Source organism: Vanacampus margaritifer, chromosome 6, assembly GCF_051991255.1.
Source record: "Vanacampus margaritifer isolate UIUO_Vmar chromosome 6, RoL_Vmar_1.0, whole genome shotgun sequence".
Lineage (NCBI taxonomy): Eukaryota > Metazoa > Chordata > Actinopteri > Syngnathiformes > Syngnathidae > Vanacampus > Vanacampus margaritifer.
This window is the reverse complement of record NC_135437.1, coordinates 23,932,259-23,956,436: the sequence shown is the minus strand read 5'-3', so window position 1 is coordinate 23,956,436 and position 24,178 is coordinate 23,932,259. Positions and strand designations below refer to the sequence as shown.

The following is a 24,178-nucleotide window of genomic DNA, read 5'->3' as shown; positions in this document are numbered from 1 at the left end:
TTTATAATTACGGTGGAAACGCTGAGGTTGAACACATTCTGCTCGAAGATAACGGTCAACGTTCAATTGAATTTTTGGTCATGCCTTGACGACAGAACTCTGAACTTTTTTTCATCGCGTGACTCCTCCCATACATTAGCGAGACAGGGGTGAAAGGTCCAAGGTGAAGCTTGCGAAGTCTCTGCTCGGACTCCTTTGAGGCTGTCACAAGCCATCACGTCACTTTTGCCAAAGAGGCTGCATGACTGAGCAGCGCGTCTTACTTTTGTCTTACATCATGACATGCAAGGATTTTTGTTAAAGCACTTAGAATACTTGATTGATACGTTGCAGTTGAATACTTCTCCTTAACCTGTTGATATTTTAGCACGGATGAATTCAGGGCTTTAAAAGAAGACAAGTAGCTTCGATTAATCTTGGTGAAATATAACTTTTCTCACGGCATCCTTGTGTTTGACGAAGCAGTTCATATCAAAGCATACTAAGAAAGGAGCAATCAATTTCCCCGTGCCCTGCAGATATCTGCTATGGATTTGGCAGCCATTTTGTTTTTCTAAATCCATAGCCTGTCCTCTTCAGCTGTCTGTCTGTGGGTGCTGTCAGCCACTCGGCTGTGATTGGTCTGATGGGCTTGATGCTCATCACTCTGTCAGGCTAGGCTCGCCTTTCATTAGGCCGGGCCCCTCCATCCGCCACACTCGCACAAATCACATTGACATCCAAACTCCTCACAACCGCGGAGCAATTTAACTGATATTCATTAGAGGGATGACAAGAGCTGATGGGAGATCTGTGGAGTTTGTGTGTGTGTGTGTGTGTGTGTGTGTGGGGGGGGGGGGGGGGGCTTACACTTCTCCTATCCTATCCTCTCCTCGCCCTGTCCGCCTCCTTTCTTCCCTCTCTGCCGCTGACTTTGTTTTAGGAGCATTGAGGCGCATCAGCGTCTGTAACAAGCCAGCCCTCAAGGATAGTGAAGACAAAAGAACAACGGATAATGCATCTAATCTTCTCTTTATTATCACAGAAAGATACAGCAGAGAGGAGTCCGTGTTTCCCCATGCAAAGCAACCTACAATGTCAAATCCACAGTTACGACGCTGTCCTCTTGCAGCCTCTATAATGCTCATCCAAGCAGAAGTCCAGTCATTTAGCCATCACCCTCCAGCCCCTCATTAACCCCCAAAGTGTCAACTATCTCATTACCTCCCCCAACCATCTTCACCTCGTGCCCATCACTTACCCCAAAGCCTTCATCAACACATACAAGGAAGCAAAAAAGTCCATTATGTCAAACATAATTGAACGCCTGCGCAGACTCGGTAATCGCAGATAACACGGACGATATTCAATAAGGCGAGTCGGGCCTTTTCATTTGCATTATCAATGGCTACTGGTCTGAGTGCCATCTTTCAATTATCATTCTTTGTTAAGGGTTTTATCCTGCTTGTCGGACGTGAGTCATCGTCGGGTTCTCCCACAATGTTAGACCAATGTATCCTAAACGTTGGAGGGCCGGGAGCGAGTCTGAGGCAGTAATGAGTTTGTGTGAGAAGACGGGGTCAGGACGCAGTGTGTGTGTGTTAATTAATCTGTTCCCGGGTGGGAGGAACTGAAGCGAGATGATGAGATTTAAGAGAGTAAATGGGTGTGCTGCACTCGAGCTGTCCTCTGGCGAGTGAGCGAGCGAGGTTAGAGGCTGGCCAAATGGCCGTCACCATAGTAACCAGATAACTTCCCAGGCCCGAGTCTGTCATGTCCGTCAGTCATGACAAGCAACAGAACACAGCGTCCTCAACCACCTTTAACTCTTTGACTGCCAAAAACGTTAAATAACGTTTAGTAAAATCCTATGGAGGAGTGCCAAAGACGTTAAAAGACGTTTGTTTCAAAACAGAGGTGAAACTAACCATTTTCTATTGTGGATTACTAAAAAAGAAACAAACTTTTTTTTTCTGATGAAAGATGAGAGTCCACTCTTTTTTTGGTAGTATGTGTGTTTCCATAGTCCAAACACATAATTTTCTATGGACCTTGAAAGATCAGTCAAAATGCTTAAAATCGGCTGGCACCCACGGCATCCCTTTTCTGAAAACGTCTGGCAGTCAAAGAGTTAAAGGGGAAGTCAACCCAAAATGATCATTTTATTATTATTATTATTAGTTGTATGTACCCCCACTAGTCCAAACACGGTATTCTGATGATTATTGTGTTTGTTGAATGAGTTAAGCAGCAAAATCCACCTGATTTTATCCATCTCAGGGGGCAGCCATTTTGTTACCTGTCGACAGGGCAAAGGTCGTGACCAATCACAGTTCATCTGTTTTCCAAAGCTGACATGTGATTGGTTGAGCCCTGACCAACTATGATGTCATTTTCAGCAAGTGACAAAATGGCCGCCCCCTGAGATGAATCAAATCAGGTGGATTTTGCTGCTTGTCTCATATTCCAAAAACGCAATAGTAATCAGAATAGAATATATTGTAAATAAAATTTGGGGTAAACACATGCTGCTGTGACACATTCAAACTTCGTACATGGCATTGAGCCTGAATTTTGACTATTCTGATAGCGTCAACACCTGCCAGTATTATTGTTAGATCCAAAAGTGTGCTTTGAGGGAATAGCACCTGTCAGTGCATTCTGCACCACTGTCAGCTTGTCTCAATGCGCATATACACCATCCCCTTTATTTTTTCCAAGGGACAGTCTTGGAGTACAGGTGTGTGCCAGATCTGCTGTCTGTGCCTGGGGCTCCTGATGGCATCCAAGCCCCCGTGGTAATCAGCCCACTCCGCCTGCTGCTGCCTCCTCCTCCTGCTCCTCCTCCTCCAGTGGCTCGTTTCAGAAACATCTGGTGGTTTACATGCAGCACGCAACACCTGCCAGACGCCTTGCAGGCAATGCCACCCCTCGCACCCCCCGAGCCAGGCCCGACGTGGCGACAAAGGAATCACCGAGAATTGTAAAGACGAACGTACCAGGACTCTGCGATCAAACGAAGAGAGATTGCAGTAAATTTGATTTGCGCGTGACCCCGACTCTCACCCAAAGTCATCTCTGATAGGCTACAGCTCACGGTAGTGAGGACAGGCGATACAGAAAATATAGGGATACAATTTGATGCGGCAGTTAAATATTACTATGAATGCAAATAGAGACGGTAAATATAAAATGATGAAACAAATCACATTCTATGCAGCATTATTTCAGTTTAATAATAGAAGCACAAGGCATTAACATAGTTGTTTTTTTCTTTATCAAATAACATTTATAAAACTAGTGTGCAAAACATTGTCCTTTTATTCTTCTTCAAGGCTCTGCACCAGTGGATAGTCATAGTCCTTTTAAATTAAGAAATATAACAAGTATGCATAATTTAAACAGCAAGTGTAAGCATATACACTATATGTACATTTTTACATAAACAGACCTGGATTTCGTCTCTCACTCAATTATCAAAGTACAGTGAATCTTTTACAATCAGCAAGAAACTCCAAAGATAGACATAGAAATACATTTAAAAATAAAATTTAGCTGTTTGGCAGATTTTTTTTTGTTTAGTTTTTTTGTAAGAGCTTTTTTACGGCATTTGGTTTGTTTTTAAGCTGTTATAAGACCAATTTGAAGTGTCATTTTAAAACTTGGGGCAGGACAGGACAGGACATGACTGTACAAATCTGAACATGCAGTTTTACCAGAAAATCGAACCCAAATAAAATCACAAAAAATACAAAATAAATATAGTTGATGAATTTCAAGTTATTTGATTACTTTACCTTTATTACCTTTTGTCTTTCACACCAAAAGGTGTACATAAATTGAGACAGACCGCACAATTAGCAATAAATTTGGTTGAATATTTTGGACATTCAGATTTGATCTTAAAACACTTTCTTTAAATACAGACACACAAAAATCCTATAGACCGAATAGACGTAAATTCTTTGTGCTGACACTTTTTTTTACCAGTAGTAGTTCTTGGCATTTTAGTGCATTATACCACAATTTGTTTTTGTTGTTTTCAACAAATTCCATAGAACTTCATCCAGTTTTTGACTGATGAGAGCACACTAGTGTTTCTCAAGTTCGCACACATACAGCAAGTGGTCCTCCGGAGACTTCCCATGACTCTTGCTGAGGTGAAGTTTGATGGCATGCTTAGTGGCAAATTTCCGGACACAGAGCTGGCAGCGGTATACAGAGCCATTGCTACTGCAGTCATCTTGTGGCGACGCGTACGGCTCCAGCGGTGCGATCTTCTCAGCGAGAGTGTGGGAGTCCCTGACAGTCTGCTTTGGCGAGAGCTTAGCCAACTCCCTGATTCTAAAGCCGAGGTGAGCTTCCAGGTGACCAACGTACGCAGCTGGTGTTCTGATCTGTGAAGCACATTCACTACAGAAGAATACAGGCTGACCGGAGTCCAAGTTCTTCAGGAACTTGGTTCTGCCTGTTCTTCTTAGCTGGTACTTGACATTAGCCAGCCAGTGGCTAATGGTTGTCATCGAAAGACCTGTGAAACGAGATATGTGCATTCTCTCCTGTGGGGTGAGATCATTGATGATGTATTTCCCCTCGGAGGTTTGTCTCAATGTGGAGGCGAACTGCGCCTGCAGGAGGAGGAGATGCTGGGGGTTCCAGCTGGAGTGTCGACCCTTGCGTTTGTGACCGTGCAGGGCTCCGTCGTCATCATCGCATGCGGAGACCAGGCCCTCCACTTTATCAGTCACCCGTGACCGAGACGCTGGTTTCGGGGTGGGCTGGGATTGTGTCAGGTTTCTCAGCATGTCTGAGATGTCAGACAATGCGTTCTCATGCAAAGGGCTGCTGGATGTATAGGGAGAAACCACCGTTAGCTGTATAGGGGTGACGAGAGAGGAGGGAGAAATGGAGGAGGCAGTGGATGAGGGTGTTAAGGGAGCCGATGCTACAGATACTCCTGTCTCGCCTTTCCCTTTTGTGAGGTCCATAGGCTGGTCATCACTGGACTGACTAAAAGTATTGTCAACTACAGTTTCAGGCTTCTTAGTCTGTGGGGGAGGGGCGGCCACAGCGGCCCTCTCGGCCATGCTCTGGCTGAACCTGGAGAGCAGGCTCAGGGGATCTTGGTTTGGCAAGGAGGGCTTGGCTGCTTTCCCCAAATGAATGCTCATTACTGACTGAAGAGCACTTAGAGGATTGACAAAGGGCTGCTCTGGAGGAGTATGGCCAGTGATGATGGCGGTGCTGCATGTTAAATCGGAGGCGTGGGGGGATTTGACGGCTGTCTCTCTCTTGGTTTCTGTTGCCGGGGATGCTCGGTCGCTATGGATTCCCCTGTCACTATTGGCTGGGGTGAGTGCCCTCAATTCCCGAGGTGAGTCGGCCTCTTTACCCTTATGCAATTCGCCCACCTCACTTTTGCAAGGGGAGATATGGTTTTCCCTTTTGGGAGACAACCGCTTCACCCTTTGCTCTACTTTTGCGACTTTCTCAGTCACTTTTTTCACTAAATCCTCCATCGCCTGGAAGTTGTTGCTGGGAAAGGGAGACGACTGGGTAAGGGGTGGGCTGATTAGAGGCTGGTTTCTGACGAGGGAGGACAACGCTCCGTCCGCACCGTTAAACAAGAACTTCATTGGGGAGTTCTTTTCAATGCTTCCCTGTTGGAGCTTGATGGCACTAGGAAACTGGTAAGCTGCGTGAATGCTAGGATAGCCCCCCCAGCTTGGATTCCCACTCTGGGCCTTGTTGATAGCTGATGTCACAGTGTTTTCCAGTGATTTCAGAATATCCAAGCCCCCTTTAGGGCCCTCTTTTAGGTCCTCTTCAGTAAGGTAGTTATACTTTGAGATATCATATTTTTCCTCCTTCTCTGGATCTTCCTCCTTCCTGACTGAAATTACAATTTGTTTTTCGTTGCCAATGTCCTCTTGTTTTGTACACTCCTCCTCAACCTCCTCCCTTTTGATCTCTTTGAGAGGAGGTGAGCTGGCAGGGGGAGTTGGAGTGGTTTGAAGAGGCGGCGGAGAGAAGGTGGAGGGTGCCAGCGGGACGGACTGAACTCTTGGCTCCGTAGGTGTGCTTACTCTCCCAGGGTTAGGGGAGGTGGCCTCGGGAAGCGTTTTGGCTCTCTTTCCTACAGAGTTCGTCACTCTTAGAAAGTGCCCGGTCACCATCATGTGGGTTCTCAGCTCTTGCAATGTATTGTGTGAACTCCCACACTCCATACATTTGAGGATCTGGAATTTGTTGGATTCAAACTGGCAGGCATAGCTACCGCCATTCTGGTGAGCATATCGGTTACTAGAAGCTGTGTAGGGGCTGGAGGAACGTCTTTGTGAGGATTCGCTCAAGTCTGAATGCGGGTGCTTTGCTTTCGGGGTTCCTTCTCTAGAACGTGGTGAGGCAGTGAGCTCTAGCCCCAGAAGTCCCCTTTTTTTAGAAGACACAATTTTTGTGGCCACGGGGGCCATGGGCTCTTTCAGAGGCACTTTTTGGTAGTGTTTGGTCTTGATCATGTGGACACTGAGGTCTTGCAGAGATTCAAAGGAGTGGCCACAGTACATGCACTTCAAAACCTTCTGGGCATCCTCTTTGCCCTCCATTTCCAAAAGAGACCGTTTGCGGGGCTTGGACCAGCGCTTTGCACCACTTCCTGATTTATCCTGGTTGTCATCCCGATAGTGGCCCGTATCGTTCATGTGAACTGTCAGCTCTACCAGTGTGTCGTAAGCAGCACTGCAGCCCTTGCAGCGGAACTTGCTGGCCCCGGTAAAAATCGAACCAAACAACTTTGGATTTTGCCTGTGGAGCTGGACTGTGCTAAAGAGGCTCGGCTCACATTGGGCAGAATGATGACTCTGGGGAGGATTTTGTTGAAGCGTCTTTGCCACCGCTGACTGATGCCAGTCATAGCTGTTGCTGCTACAGCTACTGCTGCTACTGGTGCTGTTGCTGCGAGTTGGCTTCTCTGTCGAAGCAGATGGTGGCACCTGTATTGGTTTTGTATTAAAGTTCAGCGGTGCCCACAGAGGGCTAGTTAGGAAGCTGGAGTAGATGGCCTTCATATGTTCCAAAGTGTCCATACCAACGGGTGGTGTCTTTGTGCCACCATTTAGAGGCGCTGCGCCCAAGTTCCCTTCAGTTTTTCGAGAGGGGCTGTCAAAGTCGGAGAGACAATCACTGATCTCGCTCACATGTGACTCGCTGTCCATCTCCTGCCCTGACAGCTCCGTAGCCCCCACTGATTCCTGGTCACATGCTTGGTCCTTGGCAGGCCCGACGCTTTTCTCCACAATCTCATCTTTCATGGGAAGGTCATCCTGAGGGGCCGAGGGCAGGTCGTCCGCTTCCGCCTCCTCATCCTCATCCTCTGCAGGGTGCTTTGTCAGCTCCTCCGGAGAATAGGCTGTAGGGCAAATGGAGACAAAGAGAGAAAGAACAAGATGAGTAAAATTGCAAGGAGTCAACACGCTGTGTTAGAATAACTGAAAAAAGTTTCTCTGCAATGTGTGCCCGAGGACTCCCCGGGATAAATGAGCCATCTGTGTGGGAGCCTTTAAAGCTGAGCTGAGAAATTACAGTCATCCCATTTCACCTCATCAACCGTTGAGGTGTTATTTTCCTCCAGGCGAGCCTGTATTTATATACTACCCCAGCCACATGGAACTTATGCCTCCCCTCTTTTCACTCCCTGTATTGGAGGAAAACAAAAAAAAGAAATATCTTGGCAAAAACATAATGCACCATTTTATTTATCTCAGGGCGCAACAGCTTGAAATGAAAACTAAATCTGAAATTAATGAAGCCCAATCTTACTGTGGCATTCTCCTCTGGGGTAATAAATGAGTTGGATCAACCTCCATCTGTCAGTTAATATGTCTGACGCCTCTTCATCTGCCCTTTTCTCTGATCACGCACACACTTACAGACGCTCGTAATAGCAAACGATGAAGAGTTCCAAAAGAGGAATGTTTGAATTTTGTTGATGCGAGTTTGACATGTCAGATACGCATCCTACAGTGAGCTGAAGAGTTCATTAGCTCTGTAATGTGCGCAGTTGGTTTCATGCGACAAATCTTTACAGGTTTTAACTGCCATGCAAAATTGCAATACCATATTTTGCATGTCATTAAATAAGAGCAAGAAATCAAACAAGTAGGAAGAAAAGATTGAAATAGAAGTATATATCAAACTAAAGTACGACATTCAAGAAACCTGACTCTGGCTTTTACTGTGTATACTTCATATGGGATACAGCCCTCCACTAAATGCAAGTTCATTCACAACCATCTCAACAGTGTGTTTGCTCATTTTTGTACATCTAGTTAGATTGAATGTCAACCAGGCCTTACGAATACTAGTATAGCTCACAAAGAACTGCTAGTTGCGGCGACTTTGTTCACTCAGAAAGTCTAAATTCCACACACAAACACCGTGACTAAATTCTGCCTCTCCACATGCACGCGCGCGCACACGCACGCACACACACACACACGCACACGGACGTCCTCTCTAAACAAAAATGTCATAGCAGAAATAACTCTCATTTCCAGTGCTAACAGCCAATCTCCAGACATCCATGTGGCTGGCGCTGGTCTGATTTAGGCCCTGGGGGCTGAGTCAGTAGGCAGCTCCACAGTGCTGGCCAGCCTAATGGAGACCTGGCAGGTGCGGCCCACTCTCTGTCCTCCCAGAGATTTGGTTTGTCACTGGGATCCATTACCTGCCATTCTAGGCTGATAGGTCCCGACAGCCCTGATCAAAAGATGTCGTCGGGCCCCAATCCGTTTGGCAGTCGGTGGCATGTCGTTTGTAAAAAGGGCCAAGCAGGGTGTAAATAAAATGACATGATCACTTCCCTGGCCTCTCATGTTCTGGACACAATTATGATAATGTGGAAGTGAAAGGGAGGGAGGGGTCTGGGAGCACGGAGAAAGGGGCAAGGAGTTAAATTGCTCATGCTCGGGCAGACACGCAAGGGAACATTGCTACCAGGCAAGCGCCTGCCCACACCCTCTTTCCTTTTACTTTAGGTTCTCATCCGCTTCTCCTCTGGAAGGAATTGCTGTCAGATTCTCATTTGAAAGAGGAAATCAAGTCAGGATGAGGTAGTCGCTGTAATGTGTTTGTATCCCCGCTAACTAGTCACAGATGTCAGCTTGTATCAGGCGAGGCTGCTACACCACTTGACCAAGTTGTCAGGTCACTTGTCTCTTCCTCAATAAAAATGTATGCTACACATCTCTGCGCATTGTCTGACAGGTTCATGCATCTAATGCTATAACCTATTTAATGTTACGCTGCCACCATTTGCAAGGGTTCCCAAGGGTCTCTATAGGCTTAAAGTTTGTAGAATAAATTCAGGACTGCAGCCCTATTAATGTTCATTTGTCATTAGGCCTAAATTGCAAAGTGGGGGAGTGAAGTCCAAAAGGACGAGCTATAAAAACCTACAGAGTGTAGCTGTGCTCCCAGGCAATTTAAAATGCAAAACAAAAACCATTATGTCTGAGCGCTATCTGTTAATTTAATCCCCAATGACTGATAATCCATCACGTAGGGCGACAACCACATCCAATTATTCTCCCTGGCTTGACTGACAACAGAGGTGATTTATCAAGCTAATAAAAGGTGATGGGAGTATAGAGGCTCCCTTAGTATAAAAAAAAAACAACAACGATTATTAAACTATCTCCTTGATATGTAAGCATATGGTCTAGAACCAATGCGTGGTGTTCCTAATATGGTGTCCCCAACCACCGTGCAGGGAACCGGTACTGAAATGTAGGACATTAGTTATCAGGCCTCATATGGTCATCAAAGCCTGAAAAGTTTTATTTTTTAAATCAGGTGCATTCGCCTGTACTTAACACCAAACCGCTTGTCTCGGCCACATGGTATGGTAATAAAACGAGCTAGCAAAATGAGTAAAAAGCAAATTTCTATAGAGAATATTTTTCGGGAAGTGGAAAAGGATGTGTGATGAGACAGAAGAAGGGACCATAATTCTAAGAAAACCCTTGCTGCATTTAAGAGACAATGTCAGCGCTGCAGTAAACGTTACTTACCCTACAGAGTTTTCACTACAGGTAATTCTCACGTGCCAAATCCACTCTAATTAATAGACGACAACATGCTTGCAAAATGGGCCAGGGAAGCCTCCAAAGCTGACCAAAAAAAGCACTGGCTACCTTACATCCATTTCCAACATCCAATCTTTGTGAATCAGAACACAATTTTGGAGTCGACTGGTCAGATAGCACAATTGGCTTGTCATTGTTTCCCATTAGTCCAAGATTGGACTGGCTAATTTAAGAGAATAAAATTAAGGTCTCTAAGATAATTAAAACAACTACAACTATGTTGATACATATTTTTAATTATCCATCCATCCATTTTCTTAAACGCTTATTTATTCCTCACAACGGTCGCAGGGGTGCTGGAGCCTTTCCTAGCTGAATTACGGCAGTGGGCGGGGTACATCCTGAACTAGTTGCCAGCCAATCGCAGTACGCATTTTTAATTATTTGTTTTTATTTTATTTCTATGTCGGCCCATCAAAATATTGAGATACAGTACATGAAACCGGTCTGTGGCACAAAAAAAAGAGAGGTTTTGTGGTGCAGCAAACAGTGACAGACAATTCCAGTTGTGGTTGAATGACATGCCACTTTAAAAAATAACCATGAAAAGAAATACATTTGTTTGTTTTGGATAAAATGTTTTTTTTTATTTTTTAAAGGTAACAAGTGAAATGTGCATTAATCTAATTTATTATTATTATTATTATACTTCCTTTATTTTAATAAAACTTTTAACCTGGAGTCTTACTACATACCAAATGGCCACAACGTTGGGTATGCTTCTTAGGTTATACACATGAGCTGAATCTAAAGGGATATTTGACTCATTTTGCCATTTTCAGGAATACAAAGCTAATATTTTGTCATTATTTTTCATGTACAATTAATACCTTTAAAGACACATTTTGCTACTTGCTGCCAACTGAAAATGACATCAGTTTGCGAACATTACATGACCACCCCCCCCCCCCCAAAAAAAAAAAACAACAACAAAAAAACGGGTGAGCTGTGATTGGTTGTTAACTGAGCTCTAAGCACCTGTGATGCCACTTTCAAACAACAGCAAGTGACAAAATGTGTTTTTAAAGGTGTTAGTTGGGTGTTGAAGCAGTGGTGTACAAATGCACTTCGTTTTATTGAAAAGGTGGCGTCCCCTTCAGTAACCAAAATATTAGAAACGCCTCTCAGTATGTGTGCAGTTTCTTCAATATTAACTAAAGATTAGCATGTTCGCAAAGGTTTGTTAATTCACTCTTTGTATTATGGTATGCAGCCCTACCTCATTGTTGCTGTGTGGCATCTGATTATACGTCGTACACAGGAAAACTACAATTCACCTCCTGATGCACGGCTTCAAATCCACCTTGTGTTTGTGGAAATAAAGTTAGTCAGTCAGTTAGGACAGCACCCTTCCTGCCCAAACACAATTGTACACGCGCATGAATGCGAGCGATGAGGAAAGACAGTCTCATCTTGGCATGCAGGAAGCATTCCTGTGGAGTATCATTTACGTAAACATGAGGGCCGCTGACCAGCAGGGAGAGATGATCTGATAGAGACGCTGCAGTGTTATACTCTTGACTATCAGGAACAACAACGCGTTGCAGGGATGGGATGGGGTGAATCAGCAGGGAGGTGATTTCAATCCCATGAGTTAGGGGGTTCATCAGATATTGCTGATAAAACAGCAATCGCTGATTTAACACATTTTTTAGTATGTGGAGTGTTTTGATGAAAATGCAAACAAAGGACCATACATGCATGAGTGGTATAAGTGATTCTATGTCGAACCCCCAAATGAGGATTTACTTCTCTTAGAACTCGTTACACTCCTGTTGTTAAATCCTAGTGCTTTTCTAAAATCAGTCCCTAGATGATCCGCGTGCTTGTTACTGGTGGGGCCTTCACAGCTGGGAAAACCATCTGGGAGCCAGATCCTACCCAAGAGCAACGTAGTAAACAGGATGCATCATTAAAAACTCTACCTGCGTCTGGCTCTGACTGCAATCGCTTCAAATCAAAAAGGTAAAAACAAATATACAATATAAAATGAATAGAAATAGAAATATTTAATCGGCAGCTCTTGCTCAGAAACATCAGCCGCAGTACAATTTACAAATGTTTAGTCTTGTTTCTGAGTTTAATTACAGCAATCACACAGTGAACTGCTCGATGCAGAAATAGCAGCTGGCAGAGGGGAGAGGAAGTTATCTACATGGGTGGTCCCTACATACAGTAAAGATGACTGAAACTGTTAGGAAATGATGGAGAGTTTAAAGCAATAACAGTGAAAAATGCATCATAAATAAAGTTTGGAATTGCAAGTTCAAGTGGAAAGGAAGTTCCAGAGAGTTGCCAAGATGATGTTTGATGATTTGAAGGCAGGGCTTTGACCGCAGAAAGTTCAACATGAAGAGCGTTCCTTAACATTAGTACAGTATTCTAACCCTGCACCTTTAAACCGACATCCATGACATCTCTTAGGCACAGGAAACAGGCCCTAAATGGAACAGGACAGGAAGTCACCTCAGTTATAATCAAACAAAACCACAATCTGCAAACTTCAACCTCTTATATCAAATTTCCCTGCAGCCTCAATCTTTTTAATAAGGTTGGAATAATTACAGTACTGTCAAAATAGCAGCAGTCCAATAATATATTGACTGACTAGAAAGAGACTAAAAGAAAACATCCACAGAAAAAAATCCTTCACATATTTTTACAATAATAACATATTCACTTGAGCAGATATAGCTTTAAAAGAAAAACACCACAAAAATGTCATGGGTGGATGTAAAACGAATCAACACTTTAGCAGCAGACGTGGCTCACTGGTATAATATATATATTGAACGGCTAAATTTTTCAATGACACTTTCATAATTTGTGCTCCAGTAAGCACATATTCTAAATCAAGTTGTCTAAAGCTTAATGACAAAACAAATTTTAAACAATAATAGTAATAATAATAATGGGAAAAAAAACTTAAACTATGGCAGGAGCATGATCATAAATTGACTGAACACAGTCATAGATGTAGTATTTTCCAACTGTTGAAGCACAATACTTCTATCTTCCAAAATTTCAATAAAGGTCTGCTCCCTACAACCTTTAGCTTCACTGAGGTCACACATTTTTATGCTCTAAATTGGATTTCTACTCATTCACTCCTGTGCTGTGACATTACAAAACACAAGCGATCATGTTTACGGTGATCTTGCGGGCCTTTGTCATTTGTTATTTGTGTGCATGCGTGTTCTCTACCCCCTGATGGCATTGTGAATACATTGTGTCCGCTGATTGTAGTGCAGGATGTGTGATACGGGTGATGGGAAAAACAGAGAGATTATTCTGGCCTCAAGCAAACCTTAGGGCTGAACCTTGTCAATATACCTCACATGGGGGACGGGGAGTGTTGTGGGACTGTATATATGTGGGACTGTAGAGAGAGTGAAAAAAGAGACTGGATTGGGGTAAATTTATAATAATGTGGCTTAAAGACAGATAAGACCATAAAAGATCCAGCCACGACTGTCATGGCCTTCCCTTTATTTATGTTTTTTTTCCACATTTACCACAAAAATCACTTTACACTCCACTCAATCACTGCTTACAGTGCTTAGCGATGATTCACAGGCAGCAAGCTATGCTAGAAGTTAGCTGGAGAGACTTCAAAATGAACCGAGACAAGTCATGACAATTCAGTAGAAGATGCTTGGCCAATGTAAAGTAGTGATGGGACAAACTATGATGAAGATAAAGTTCAGGGATGTGATTTGACCAAAGTGAAATTATCTGAAATTTTAGCCGGGGGTCTGGGGGCCCAGCTAGGTCCAGGGCAGTGCCCTGGTGGGGGGACAAGGCCGGAGCTCATGGGTTTTCCGTGTTTTTAAGTACTTTCAATGCACTCACATGACAAAGAAATAGACAAAACAACAGCATAAATTTTCAATGTATATTGAACTATCCCATATAAAAAGGCAGTTTTAGTCAACTCAAAATCAGTCACATTCAAAAACATTGGACTGCCTTTGCTTTTAAAAACTATCACTGAGAATATCATCATATCTAACTAATGTGATTACTAAGTTAACACATAAATAATGTTGAAGAGTTCAAATTTCATGAACAAATAATTGTATCATGACCAAATGAAAAGTAACTCATATTAGAGCATACCACAAATGTCTTTGTTATAGCAGAAGATGTTATCTGTCGGAGTCATGTGCATACACAATGAACTACTAAAAAAAATAAAAAAATAAAAATAAAAATAAAAATCGGATTTTTTTTTCTTTCGGGGGAGATAAAAAAAGCGGAATTCCGCTTTTTTTAAAATCACATCCCTGAAAAGTTTGTTCGATGTTAATTCACTTAAAAACACCAAAGCTGCGTTGATGCTGCTCTAGCAGCAGGCATCTGCTGAATGCCTGTGCACAATAGTGATACTGTAGTAGTCATCACAAGTCAGTTTTACAGTGATCGTGTAGCGTAGCTAACACTTCTTCAAATAAAAGGCAAAATGGTTTTACTTCACGTTTTTAATTTTTCCCTCCCAGCTGCAGTTTACTGTAAAACTGGATGTAAAACAACATTTTTTTGCTATCACACAGTAAAAGCCAGATATGATAATCAAAAATAGCATTGATGTTACGGTAAATAATAAGCCGACAAACAACACACCCAGAGCAGTCCGGGGTGTCTATACTTATTTTCTTGTATGATAACTATTAATGATGACATGAGAAACAATTGCACAACTGCATTTGATGTCAAGATATTCAAAATGCAAACCTACGGAAGAGGATTAGAGCAAGTCAAGAATAGCAACAAAAGAAAAAGGTTGGCAGCATTCTCACTTTATTCTCAGAATTCTCACTAGAGAAGTTTTCTGACTAATCTCAAAAGTCTGATTTTAAAGTAAATCTCTGAATTCATAAAGTCAGAATTCTGAAAATAAAAGTCAGAATTTGCACTTTAAGGTCAGAATTCTGTGAATAAATTGAGAATTCTGAGAATGAAGTTAGAATTCTGACCTTAAAGTGGGACTGACAATTCTCACTTTAAAGAGAGAATCCTGACTTTAGTCACATCATTCTGAGATTAAAGGCTGAATTCTATGATGAAAGTGAGAATCCTGCCAACCTTTTTTTTTTCTCTTCACTGGCCCTAACCCTCTTCCGTACAAACCAATGGTGATGTGTGTTCTTTGCAAACACAACATCAGTTTGGGGTGAAGAGGAGCTATGGTTACCCTGAAGGGACATACTTAGTTGCACAGAACAACCATCCATTAATTTTGAGGTTCATTCATAAATGAATACAAAAATATTAAAGTAATGTGACTAAAATAACAGATTGACTACAAACAACTGAAGCGTGTTTGGAATATGTTAAATACTGTATAGTATGCATTACTTTACAATTTTAATGAGGTTCTGATTCAAAATTAATTTAAATATTAAATTTGAGTCTCCTTCAATTAATGACTCAATTGATTATTCATTTAATAATTAACAATTATTGATTTAATAATTAATTGGACAGATTTCCCTTACACAATTTAAGGCAGGGTTCCCCAATTCCGGTCTTCGAGGACCAGAGTCCTGCAGGTTTTAGATGCTTCCGCCTACCAACACACCTGATACTAAAAATCAGAATCGCTTTCAGGCATGCTGATGAGCTAATTATATGAATCAGCTGTGCTGGTGAGCGGAAACATCTAAAACCTGGAATTGGGGAACCCTGATTTAAGGCATGAAAATGAATTTCACACAAATGGTGTATAACTATCACCTGCGAAAACTGACGGGTGTATACTCTATAGTGAAAATTCAAGTAGCGCTACACAATCAGATCCTTGTTGAAAAATGCCTCAATCAATATAATCGCACCTATCCTAGGTGATCATGTAACAAATGAAAACACAGTGTTATTAAGTTTATCTACAGACAATAATGGTCCGGTCTCACTTACACATCAATTCTGCCTTATTTTTGTGATTATTGTGTGAACTTCTGGATGTGTGAACGGAGCCAAACAATCTATAACAACATAGGAGAGGAAAAAAGAGACAAAAAAAACAAAGAAGATTTGTAGCATGGAGTTCAAATGAGGTGCAGCAGGTCTGATTCTTGTCTTGTACGTAATACTTAGAATAACTTGTCCATGGAATGTTTTTATAACCAGTTCACACAGCAGGCTTTAAAAACCGTCTGCACCCGTGAACTTTACTCTAAGACAGCATCAGCTATACCATGTCAGTGTGATAGTACAGTGGTTCGAATGACTTCATGTCAGTTTCAGGGCAGGATATAAATTTCTCTCCCTCAATGTACTCTTCTCTAAAGTATCCCGAACTGTGAATTGTTGTACTCCAAGGTGAGTGTACCTCATCAAGGGCTAATAAGGTAGTAACAGGTTCCCAAACTATAAAAGCGTCAGACACAAAAATCAGTACCGCTAACGATACAACCCCAGTGACAAATTTTATGATGACTGTTTCAGAGTGTATCGTTGTGAAAATGTATAATCTCGAGTTGGACTGACTCTAGCATATAGTTTATCTTCCATTAGTATGGACTAAAAAATGTGACAAAAGCTGAATCTCAGGGTAAGGCTGGAGTGCAGAGGGGTGAGGAAATTAAGCCGGAGACAACATATAACCCCTTTCCCATCACGCAGCTGCTGCCATGATTGCCTAGCAACGAGGAGGTGATGGACACAGCTTGAAGATGGATGGCCACCATAAATCTCGAGGCATAGGAGAAGGGGAAAGACACACACAAAAAAACAGTTTTTTTGTGCCAACCAGATTTTTGCATTGACAAAACAGTTTGTGCCTTTGGTTGTGTGGTAGTTGGACATTTTTAAACAGGCTACACTTACATAATATCTCAATTTTTGTACCTTCAAGGTACTCTTTTTTTTTTTTTTTTTTTTTTACAATGCCAGTCACACAAGTAAAGTGAACCGCTCATTCACACACTGATGATGGAGGAGGATTTTGATCAAATTGGGGTTCCGTATCTTGCTAAAGAAAATCTCAACAGGGCCATAGGAGAGTTGGAGAGCTAACCGCAACCTTTAACTTGCGTGATGACCATACTGTCTCACGAATTAACCCGCAAATCAGGTTAGGTGGCAATTTTAGGTCGTAATGGTCAGTCGACGGACTTTGGGGGTTTGGGAAAGATGGACATTCAATCAGTCGGTTCAAATCTACTAAACACTGCCCAGATAAATGTAAATGTGTATTTCCGTCTCTGTTCCATGGGCAAAACGGTACAGGTATTGTCCCTGTAAACGTATAATAAAAGTGCTAGAATGGTTTATTTTACATACAGAAAGCATAAATGAAAACACATGGACTCTCTACCTTGATGAACAAGAGCATGCCCAGATGTGAGTGGTCACAAATTCTCGCACCGTTCCTAACAATCCCTCCAGGTTCTGATTTCTGTTTTCTGAGATTACACCTTTCATACAGCAACTTTCCAATGCTGGAAGTGTAGTTTCGGTATAAACATCCCTGGGCTATCTGATTATGGTCTACTGCTGCGGCACTGGTGTCTAGTAACACTCAGAGAGAGAGCTCAGCCATCCATCACACAGTGAGTGTCTGTCTAAAGCTTTCCACCCTGCTTCTTCTCGTCCTGGCTCTCCAGTTACAGCCATACACGAGCGGCCTAAATAATATTCTTCATGATAAATGGCGCCATAAGCCTGGTATCCATCATTAATCTGATTTTTAAAGAAGCATCCATCTTTCAGAGAGCCTGTTAGGGCCACGGGAGAGCAGAGCGGCCCGGGTTCATTTAAAGGCCAGGCTGCTGAGTGAGTGATACCTGTCAGCCCTGCTCATCAGGGAACAGCAAGCACACACGCATACCACATTAAACACTGGCGCCATATGGTCACACATACACGCACAGGCACACACAAAGCCCGTGTGAAAGAGCTCACTTTGTTTGTATAATGTGTACACAAAAACAAATCAAACACTTGTTGGGACTGTATGCAAGTACATTATTTGCCCCCGACATAAAGACGTCTTCAGTCAGACATTGCGGAACATTCTGTCACTCGTCAAAACATTAACTTAGGGTAACTCAACCGTCTCTCCTTCCTTAGTCCAACTTCTTGAAGCTTTCAGGAAAGCTTCCCATAAAAATCACTCAAACGTAAGCATAAAAAGGGATCCTTTCCTTGCACGTCATTTCTTTCCCGTCTGTTCATCTCTTTTGCTATTCTGCCGTCTTTCTTTTGTCTCTCTGTTTTTCACTCTCTCGCAGCACACCGCACCGCACGCATCCACCTCCCTCCCATGTGTGACTGCTAAAGCCAGTTTGATAAATGACACACGTCACCGTGTCAGAAGCGAAGGGTGGGTCAGTGATAAATGACTCTGTTGAAAAGGAAATCGGCTCTCTGGCTTGGCCGGGCTATTCTCCTCCTGGATTGGGTTTCAGGCCCCCCGAAGAACAGCGCGGCTCAGTTTCCCCAAAACGAGCACACATCCCGCCAGGCTTTCTACCGCTGCGAGGACTGAGAGTGGATGGGGTGGTGGAGCTTGGAGTGCTACAGCGCGTCCCAATTGTCGCTACAGTGCAGCTGCATCTATCACAAGAGCGGTGGGACTATTTTTACAAAGCCTGCTACTCAGTGCCCAGACGGCAGTCCCTGCTGAAAAACCTCGTCTGAAAGCATAGAAAGCCGGAAGAGCGGATGGCTAGCAGTTTTCTATTTGTGACCGTGCGCTTCTTTCTTATCCCAGAGCCCAACCCAATGGCCTGACATCTGTCAAGTGTGTGTTAAAAAACAGAGGAGGGCCACTTTGCCACCCCACTTTTCTTCTCTTTCTCATCAAACCCTACACCAACAGCTCCCCCTTGTCCTCCCCCACTTTGCCTTTTCTCATCTTTTGCACTCACTTCCTGGCAGGGTGGCAATGTTATCATTACCCAGGCAGGATTTATGGATTCAAGGCCCATGGCAAAAACAAAAAGGCATCTGTCAATACCAGTGGGAAACACTCTGTCAGCCTTCCTCCTTCCACTGGTGCTCACAGCCTCATTAGGTATGCACTTATCAGACACATAGATCACAGACGTGACTCAACTTCAACGGAATCCAGCCAAAAGACTTTCATTAGCAAGGAGGCCTGCGAGGCCCAAACATTTACTAACACCTGTGAATAAAAGTTGCCGTGTTGTGGTTTTAAAGTCGGATGGTTGACCCCTGCTGCTTCTGTAAGGCCACACGTCTCACAGATAAAACAGCAGGTGGCCAGAAAGAGAAATACAAACACTTTACCTCATTTTACTTTTACGTGGACACAACATGTGTGCGCAATGTGTGCTCCGAGTACTTGTATTTGCGTTCCTAACTTGGCATATGGAAAAACGACACATGGTGATCCAAGCAAGCGGGCTGCGGTTACAAATACCTCGCTGCCCGTCGATCCCTACCACACACAGCATGAGCCAAGCCAACAAATCAAAAAGTAGATGCCCACTGATTTGCACATACGCACACGCTCATGAGTGATGGCTGCCAGTCTGGCACTCATAAATCTGACCCTGCAGAAACAGGAGACCGTTACCATGGAGGATGTTCCAAAATGGACTCGCTCCTCCGGCCCTCTTTCTGTCTTAAAAAGTCACACAAGTTCATAGGAAACCCAGGGTGGTTTCCCCTAATGGTGGCTTCCCAGTGAAAAATATTAGGGATAAGGAAGACCAGGGCTTGTTGTCACACTGGTAAGTTGTAACAATGCAGTTATCTTTGCGATCAGAGGATGCAACTAAAACGTGGAGTAATAGTTTTCTTCCAATATCGTGTCCTGTCTGAGAAGAGAATAGCAAATTGTGAGCTGAGATGAGCGCCAGTTAACCATTTCACACAAGCCAAAGTAAAGTCTTTTAATTTGATATATTTTGAAACAAGCGTCATCCATATACAAATTTTAGCAGCAATTCATGTGGACTCGTGGTGCCATTCAGGATTCATCTTGTCATACCTTAGTCATTGCTCTGTTTTAAGATAACTTTCAATTAGAGCTAATATTAGGCAACATGGTACTTGGGGAAACATGTCCGAGTCATTTTGGGGTTAGTTGTCACAAATGCAAAGAACGGACCAAAGGATAAATGAATCTTCCAGTTAATGTTGGAACTATGTCCACATTTCACGACTGGTTTAAGTTTCATGATAAAACAATGCTTTCTTGTTTGTAATTCAAATTAAATTTGAAATTTCAGTTTAAGGAAGGCAAAACGGGCATTTAAGCCTGAGAGCCATGACCTACGTGCCAGCAGTACCAAAGGACTTTAATCAAATGCATGTTGCATAATTTATGTTAATGTTTGCTTGATTATGTTCAACAAATTTTTCAATGTCAATGATAAAAATGTTCTTCAGCTGACTTCAATGTTTACTTTCAAGTCAAACAAAACAAAACCGGATAACAATTTTGTCCTTGTTTTATTAGTTGCAAAATCCAGTGTGACTTAACCCATATATAGTGAGACAACTTAACTGATGGTGGGGCAACATGTCACACAAAATGTGAAAATGGCATGTAATATAAAATCTAAGGTCTTTCATCTGATACACATTTTGTTCATATATGATGTATTGATTCCAAGATATATATGGAAATGTAAAAAAAATAAAAAATAAAATAGTGTAACATCCAGACCTGGTCTCCCCTATTGCAAAGAATTAGCAGAACTCTGCAGACATATTGCACGTTACCATTTCATTGCATTTGCTCTAAAAGTTATAAACTAGCCATTGTTGCTTGTTTGCTAAGTTTGCAAATGATTGCAACTGTCTCCACAGGCGTCATCGGAAACAAACAACAAGCGGTCTTATTTCCACATCCACCTTCGCTGAGTTAGGTTACAAAGCTGCCTGCCCCCGGTTGTTAAGACCACTCAGACCTGATGCAGGTACGCGGCCCATTTGTCACCTGCAGCGCAAAATTGAGTTACAGCACAACCAAAGGCGAGCAGCTCTGTGTAATATCAAGTTGATTACATCAAAGTGGTGGCAAACCTCATTCGGTTGGGCACCCCGAGCTTGTCATCTCCAATCACAAGGCCTGTCAGGACTCCATCAGCCTCTCGGCTAATTGGACCGATGCTAATGAAGCAGGCAAAACAAGTTTTCTACTCGCACAGAAGATGGCAAGAGAGGGAGAGAGAGTGTGCGCTTGAGAGACAATGAGGGAGCAAAGCAGGGTGTGCGTGTGTGTGTGTATGGGGGAGGTAGATTTTTCATGCAAGTCTCAAGGTTGCAGTGGGCCGACTCTCCCCCTAAGTCCCTAATCAAGGCCCATCATCTGTCATCCTTTTCTTTGCTCTCTCTATCACCACGCTCTGTGCTGCAATCAATTCATCATCACCCTTTGTGTGCCACTGAACAGTTGACAACTTTATAACTTGCAGCTGCACAGGCTGACTGACAGGGGTGCAAGGGGAGTGTGGAAAAAAAAGCAAGAAAATGGATGGATGAATGAATGCACAAAGAAGTGTGGTTTTGGCGAGAAAAAAAAAAGTTGTTTTCTACAAACACCAAACGATCTGTATTACAGCCCTTTTATTCCCTTTCATCAACAGACAAACAGCCGTGTAGCGGGCAGGAGGAGAGCGAGAGAGGAGGAGGAACAAAACATCCTTCTCACTGATCTGAAATCAGAAAGCTTTCAGTCATTCTTTATGTGCTCCCCGCGGCCACTCTGAGCCAGTGAGCATGTACATTAGGCTGGGGCATTTTGATGAAATAAAAGCCCGGGCCAGCTTATGGCTAAACAGAATGGGAGCACTCACTCAGCCTGTCTCTGATTGACCATTAAAACCATTGATGAATGGGCCTGTCAGGGTGGAGACAATTAAATCAAACATGAAACAAAGCCGTTGTGGCGGCCCGGTCTGACAGAGCAAACCCATTCCTCCCCTCCATTACATAGCACACAGCTCCTTTTACAACCCCTTACCCGCTCCTCCCACCTCCCCTGGCCGCTGTGTGAGTGTGTGTGTGTGTGTTCAAAGTGAACGTGTGCACACGGGAGGGTGATGTTTGTGTGTGTGTGAGTGTGTGTGGTGTTTCAAGCCCCGGTTCACGCAAGTACGGCTACTTTTACAGAACACGTGTTTTGGCCAATTGTGTACATGCTAATGACTTTTGAAGCACTTCATTTAAGAGTTTTCAAAGTGCTGCTTTTTGATGGGTATGATGTCAGAGTGAACTTCTGTCATCCCATTAAGGATGGACAAGCTCATTTGTGGAATTGATTATTACAAAAAAAAAGTCTAGTGTGGAATTGATTGTTGATTAAAGGCGATGGATTGTGGCAAAATGGGAGTGCACTACTTGGCTGCCACCAACAGAGGTGCCACTGATTCAATCTCAACTAGTTTGAGCTCTAAAGAAGAACAAGAGATCAATCAGCGATGAAAAGATGTGCTACGTTCATGCAGAGCACAACTTTTCTGGGCAACGTTATTATGCTCTCAGATATTGGCCAGTTACAACAAACACAAAAATTACAGTCATCCATCCACTTTTATAGCGCTTATTGTCATTGGTGTCAACAGGAGAGCAGGAGCATATCCCAGCTGAATTTGGGTGAGAGGAGGAACAAACAACCATGAACACGCACACACCTATGGACAATTTATAGTCTTCAATAAACCTTGTATGCATATTTGGAATATGAGAGGAAGCCTGTATACACAGAGAAAAAACTGAACACAGGAGGCCGGAGTTTGGATTCAAATTCCCAAGAATGGTAAAGTGGATTTGCTACCCGCTAACCCACTGTGCTGCCCCAAAAGAATGTAGATCATTAAAAATAAATAACACAAAATTAAAATAAAGGTTTTCCATTTCCACATACCTTATCAAGGAATTTTAATCTAATGCCAATCAAATTTAATGTGACTACCCCACCCCCCCTCAGGTTTCTGATTGGCTAAAATAATAGTCAGGGGCTATAGCGCCACCTGTTGTTTTAATATGCAATTGTCAGCCGCCTGTAAACATATGTTAGTGTGTAAGTACAATTTGTTATAGTAAGTTGAAAAAAACGCGCACACACAAATGTGCTGCATAAAAAGAAAAACAAGAACGTGTGGACATTGCCTTGCCTTGAAACCTCTCTCCCCCACCTCACTTTTTTTGTGAGTCACTTGACCATCAGCGAGTGTGCTAGAGGGGAGGCGAAAAAGTACACAGATCCTTTGAAAGTGGTTTAAACGTGACGTCAGGGGCCTGCAGCACATGGTGGGAAGTGATTTTCTGATGCAAACGGGGAGGGATCACATCAAAGCCGCGTGACAGCCAATCAATCAACCGTCAAATCGGACATGGCAACTGTCGATTATGGCTCCTTCCAGCCCACGAAACTCTCATTGTCTGCTCCGAAATTGTTTATCTTGTTCACGGAGAGAGAAAGCACGGCACGGATCCGACTTTGTTTTTTAGCTTGCGTAAAGAAGTTATGCCAGCAGGATAAAGCGGATCGCTACGTTCACCCTAATACGAATACGAATGGTAAAGACGCTGAAATAAGTCATCTATGGAGTGGAATAAACACAACGTGAGGCATTTAAAAGCAATTTTGACACACGCGTGATAGTGGGATACGTACCTGGCGCGCGCTTGGGCGCCTCTTGTTTCCTCCGTGGCATTTGTGACTGTATTTGCGGGGATTTTCGCCAAACTCCTCCTTTTTCTCCACACGCGACAAAGCCACTCGCCGTATTCGGGGGAAGATCCACCTTCCGCTTAGAGAGAAAGCTTCACGCCTCGGCACAACATCGAGGAGTCCGCCGGAGAGGAAAAAGTCGTCATGCTTTTTGGTTGGAGGTGGTGCGTTCACGTCAGGAACGTTGCCGGCGTGTTATTGTGCTCGAGGATGTCGCACAAGCAGACAGACACACACGCGCGCACGCACGCGCTCGGACACACACCACGCAGCTTGCGTCCAAGCAGCTTGGACGCCTGCTCTGGTAACAAGCAAACTTGGGGGAAGAAGAGAGATGATCGCGTCACTCAAAGTGGAGAATGGGCAAACCCACCGCCCCGTTAACTCTTTACTTGTCAGG

The 24,178-nt window shown here is 43.2% G+C and overlaps 1 protein-coding gene across 1 annotated transcript; it reads right to left on the bottom strand.

Moving 5' to 3' along the window:
* Positions 1–3,280: 3,280 nt before the first annotated feature.
* tshz3a (teashirt zinc finger homeobox 3a) lies at positions 3,281–24,106 on the bottom strand. Its single transcript, XM_077569533.1, has 2 exons — positions 23,722–24,106; positions 3,281–7,387 (listed from the first exon to the last, which is right to left on the bottom strand). The coding sequence occupies exons 1-2, from the start codon at positions 23,759–23,761 to the stop codon at positions 4,071–4,073; spliced, it is 3,357 nt and encodes a 1,118-aa protein (XP_077425659.1). The 5' UTR covers positions 23,762–24,106; the 3' UTR covers positions 3,281–4,070.
* Positions 24,107–24,178: the final 72 nt, after the last annotated feature.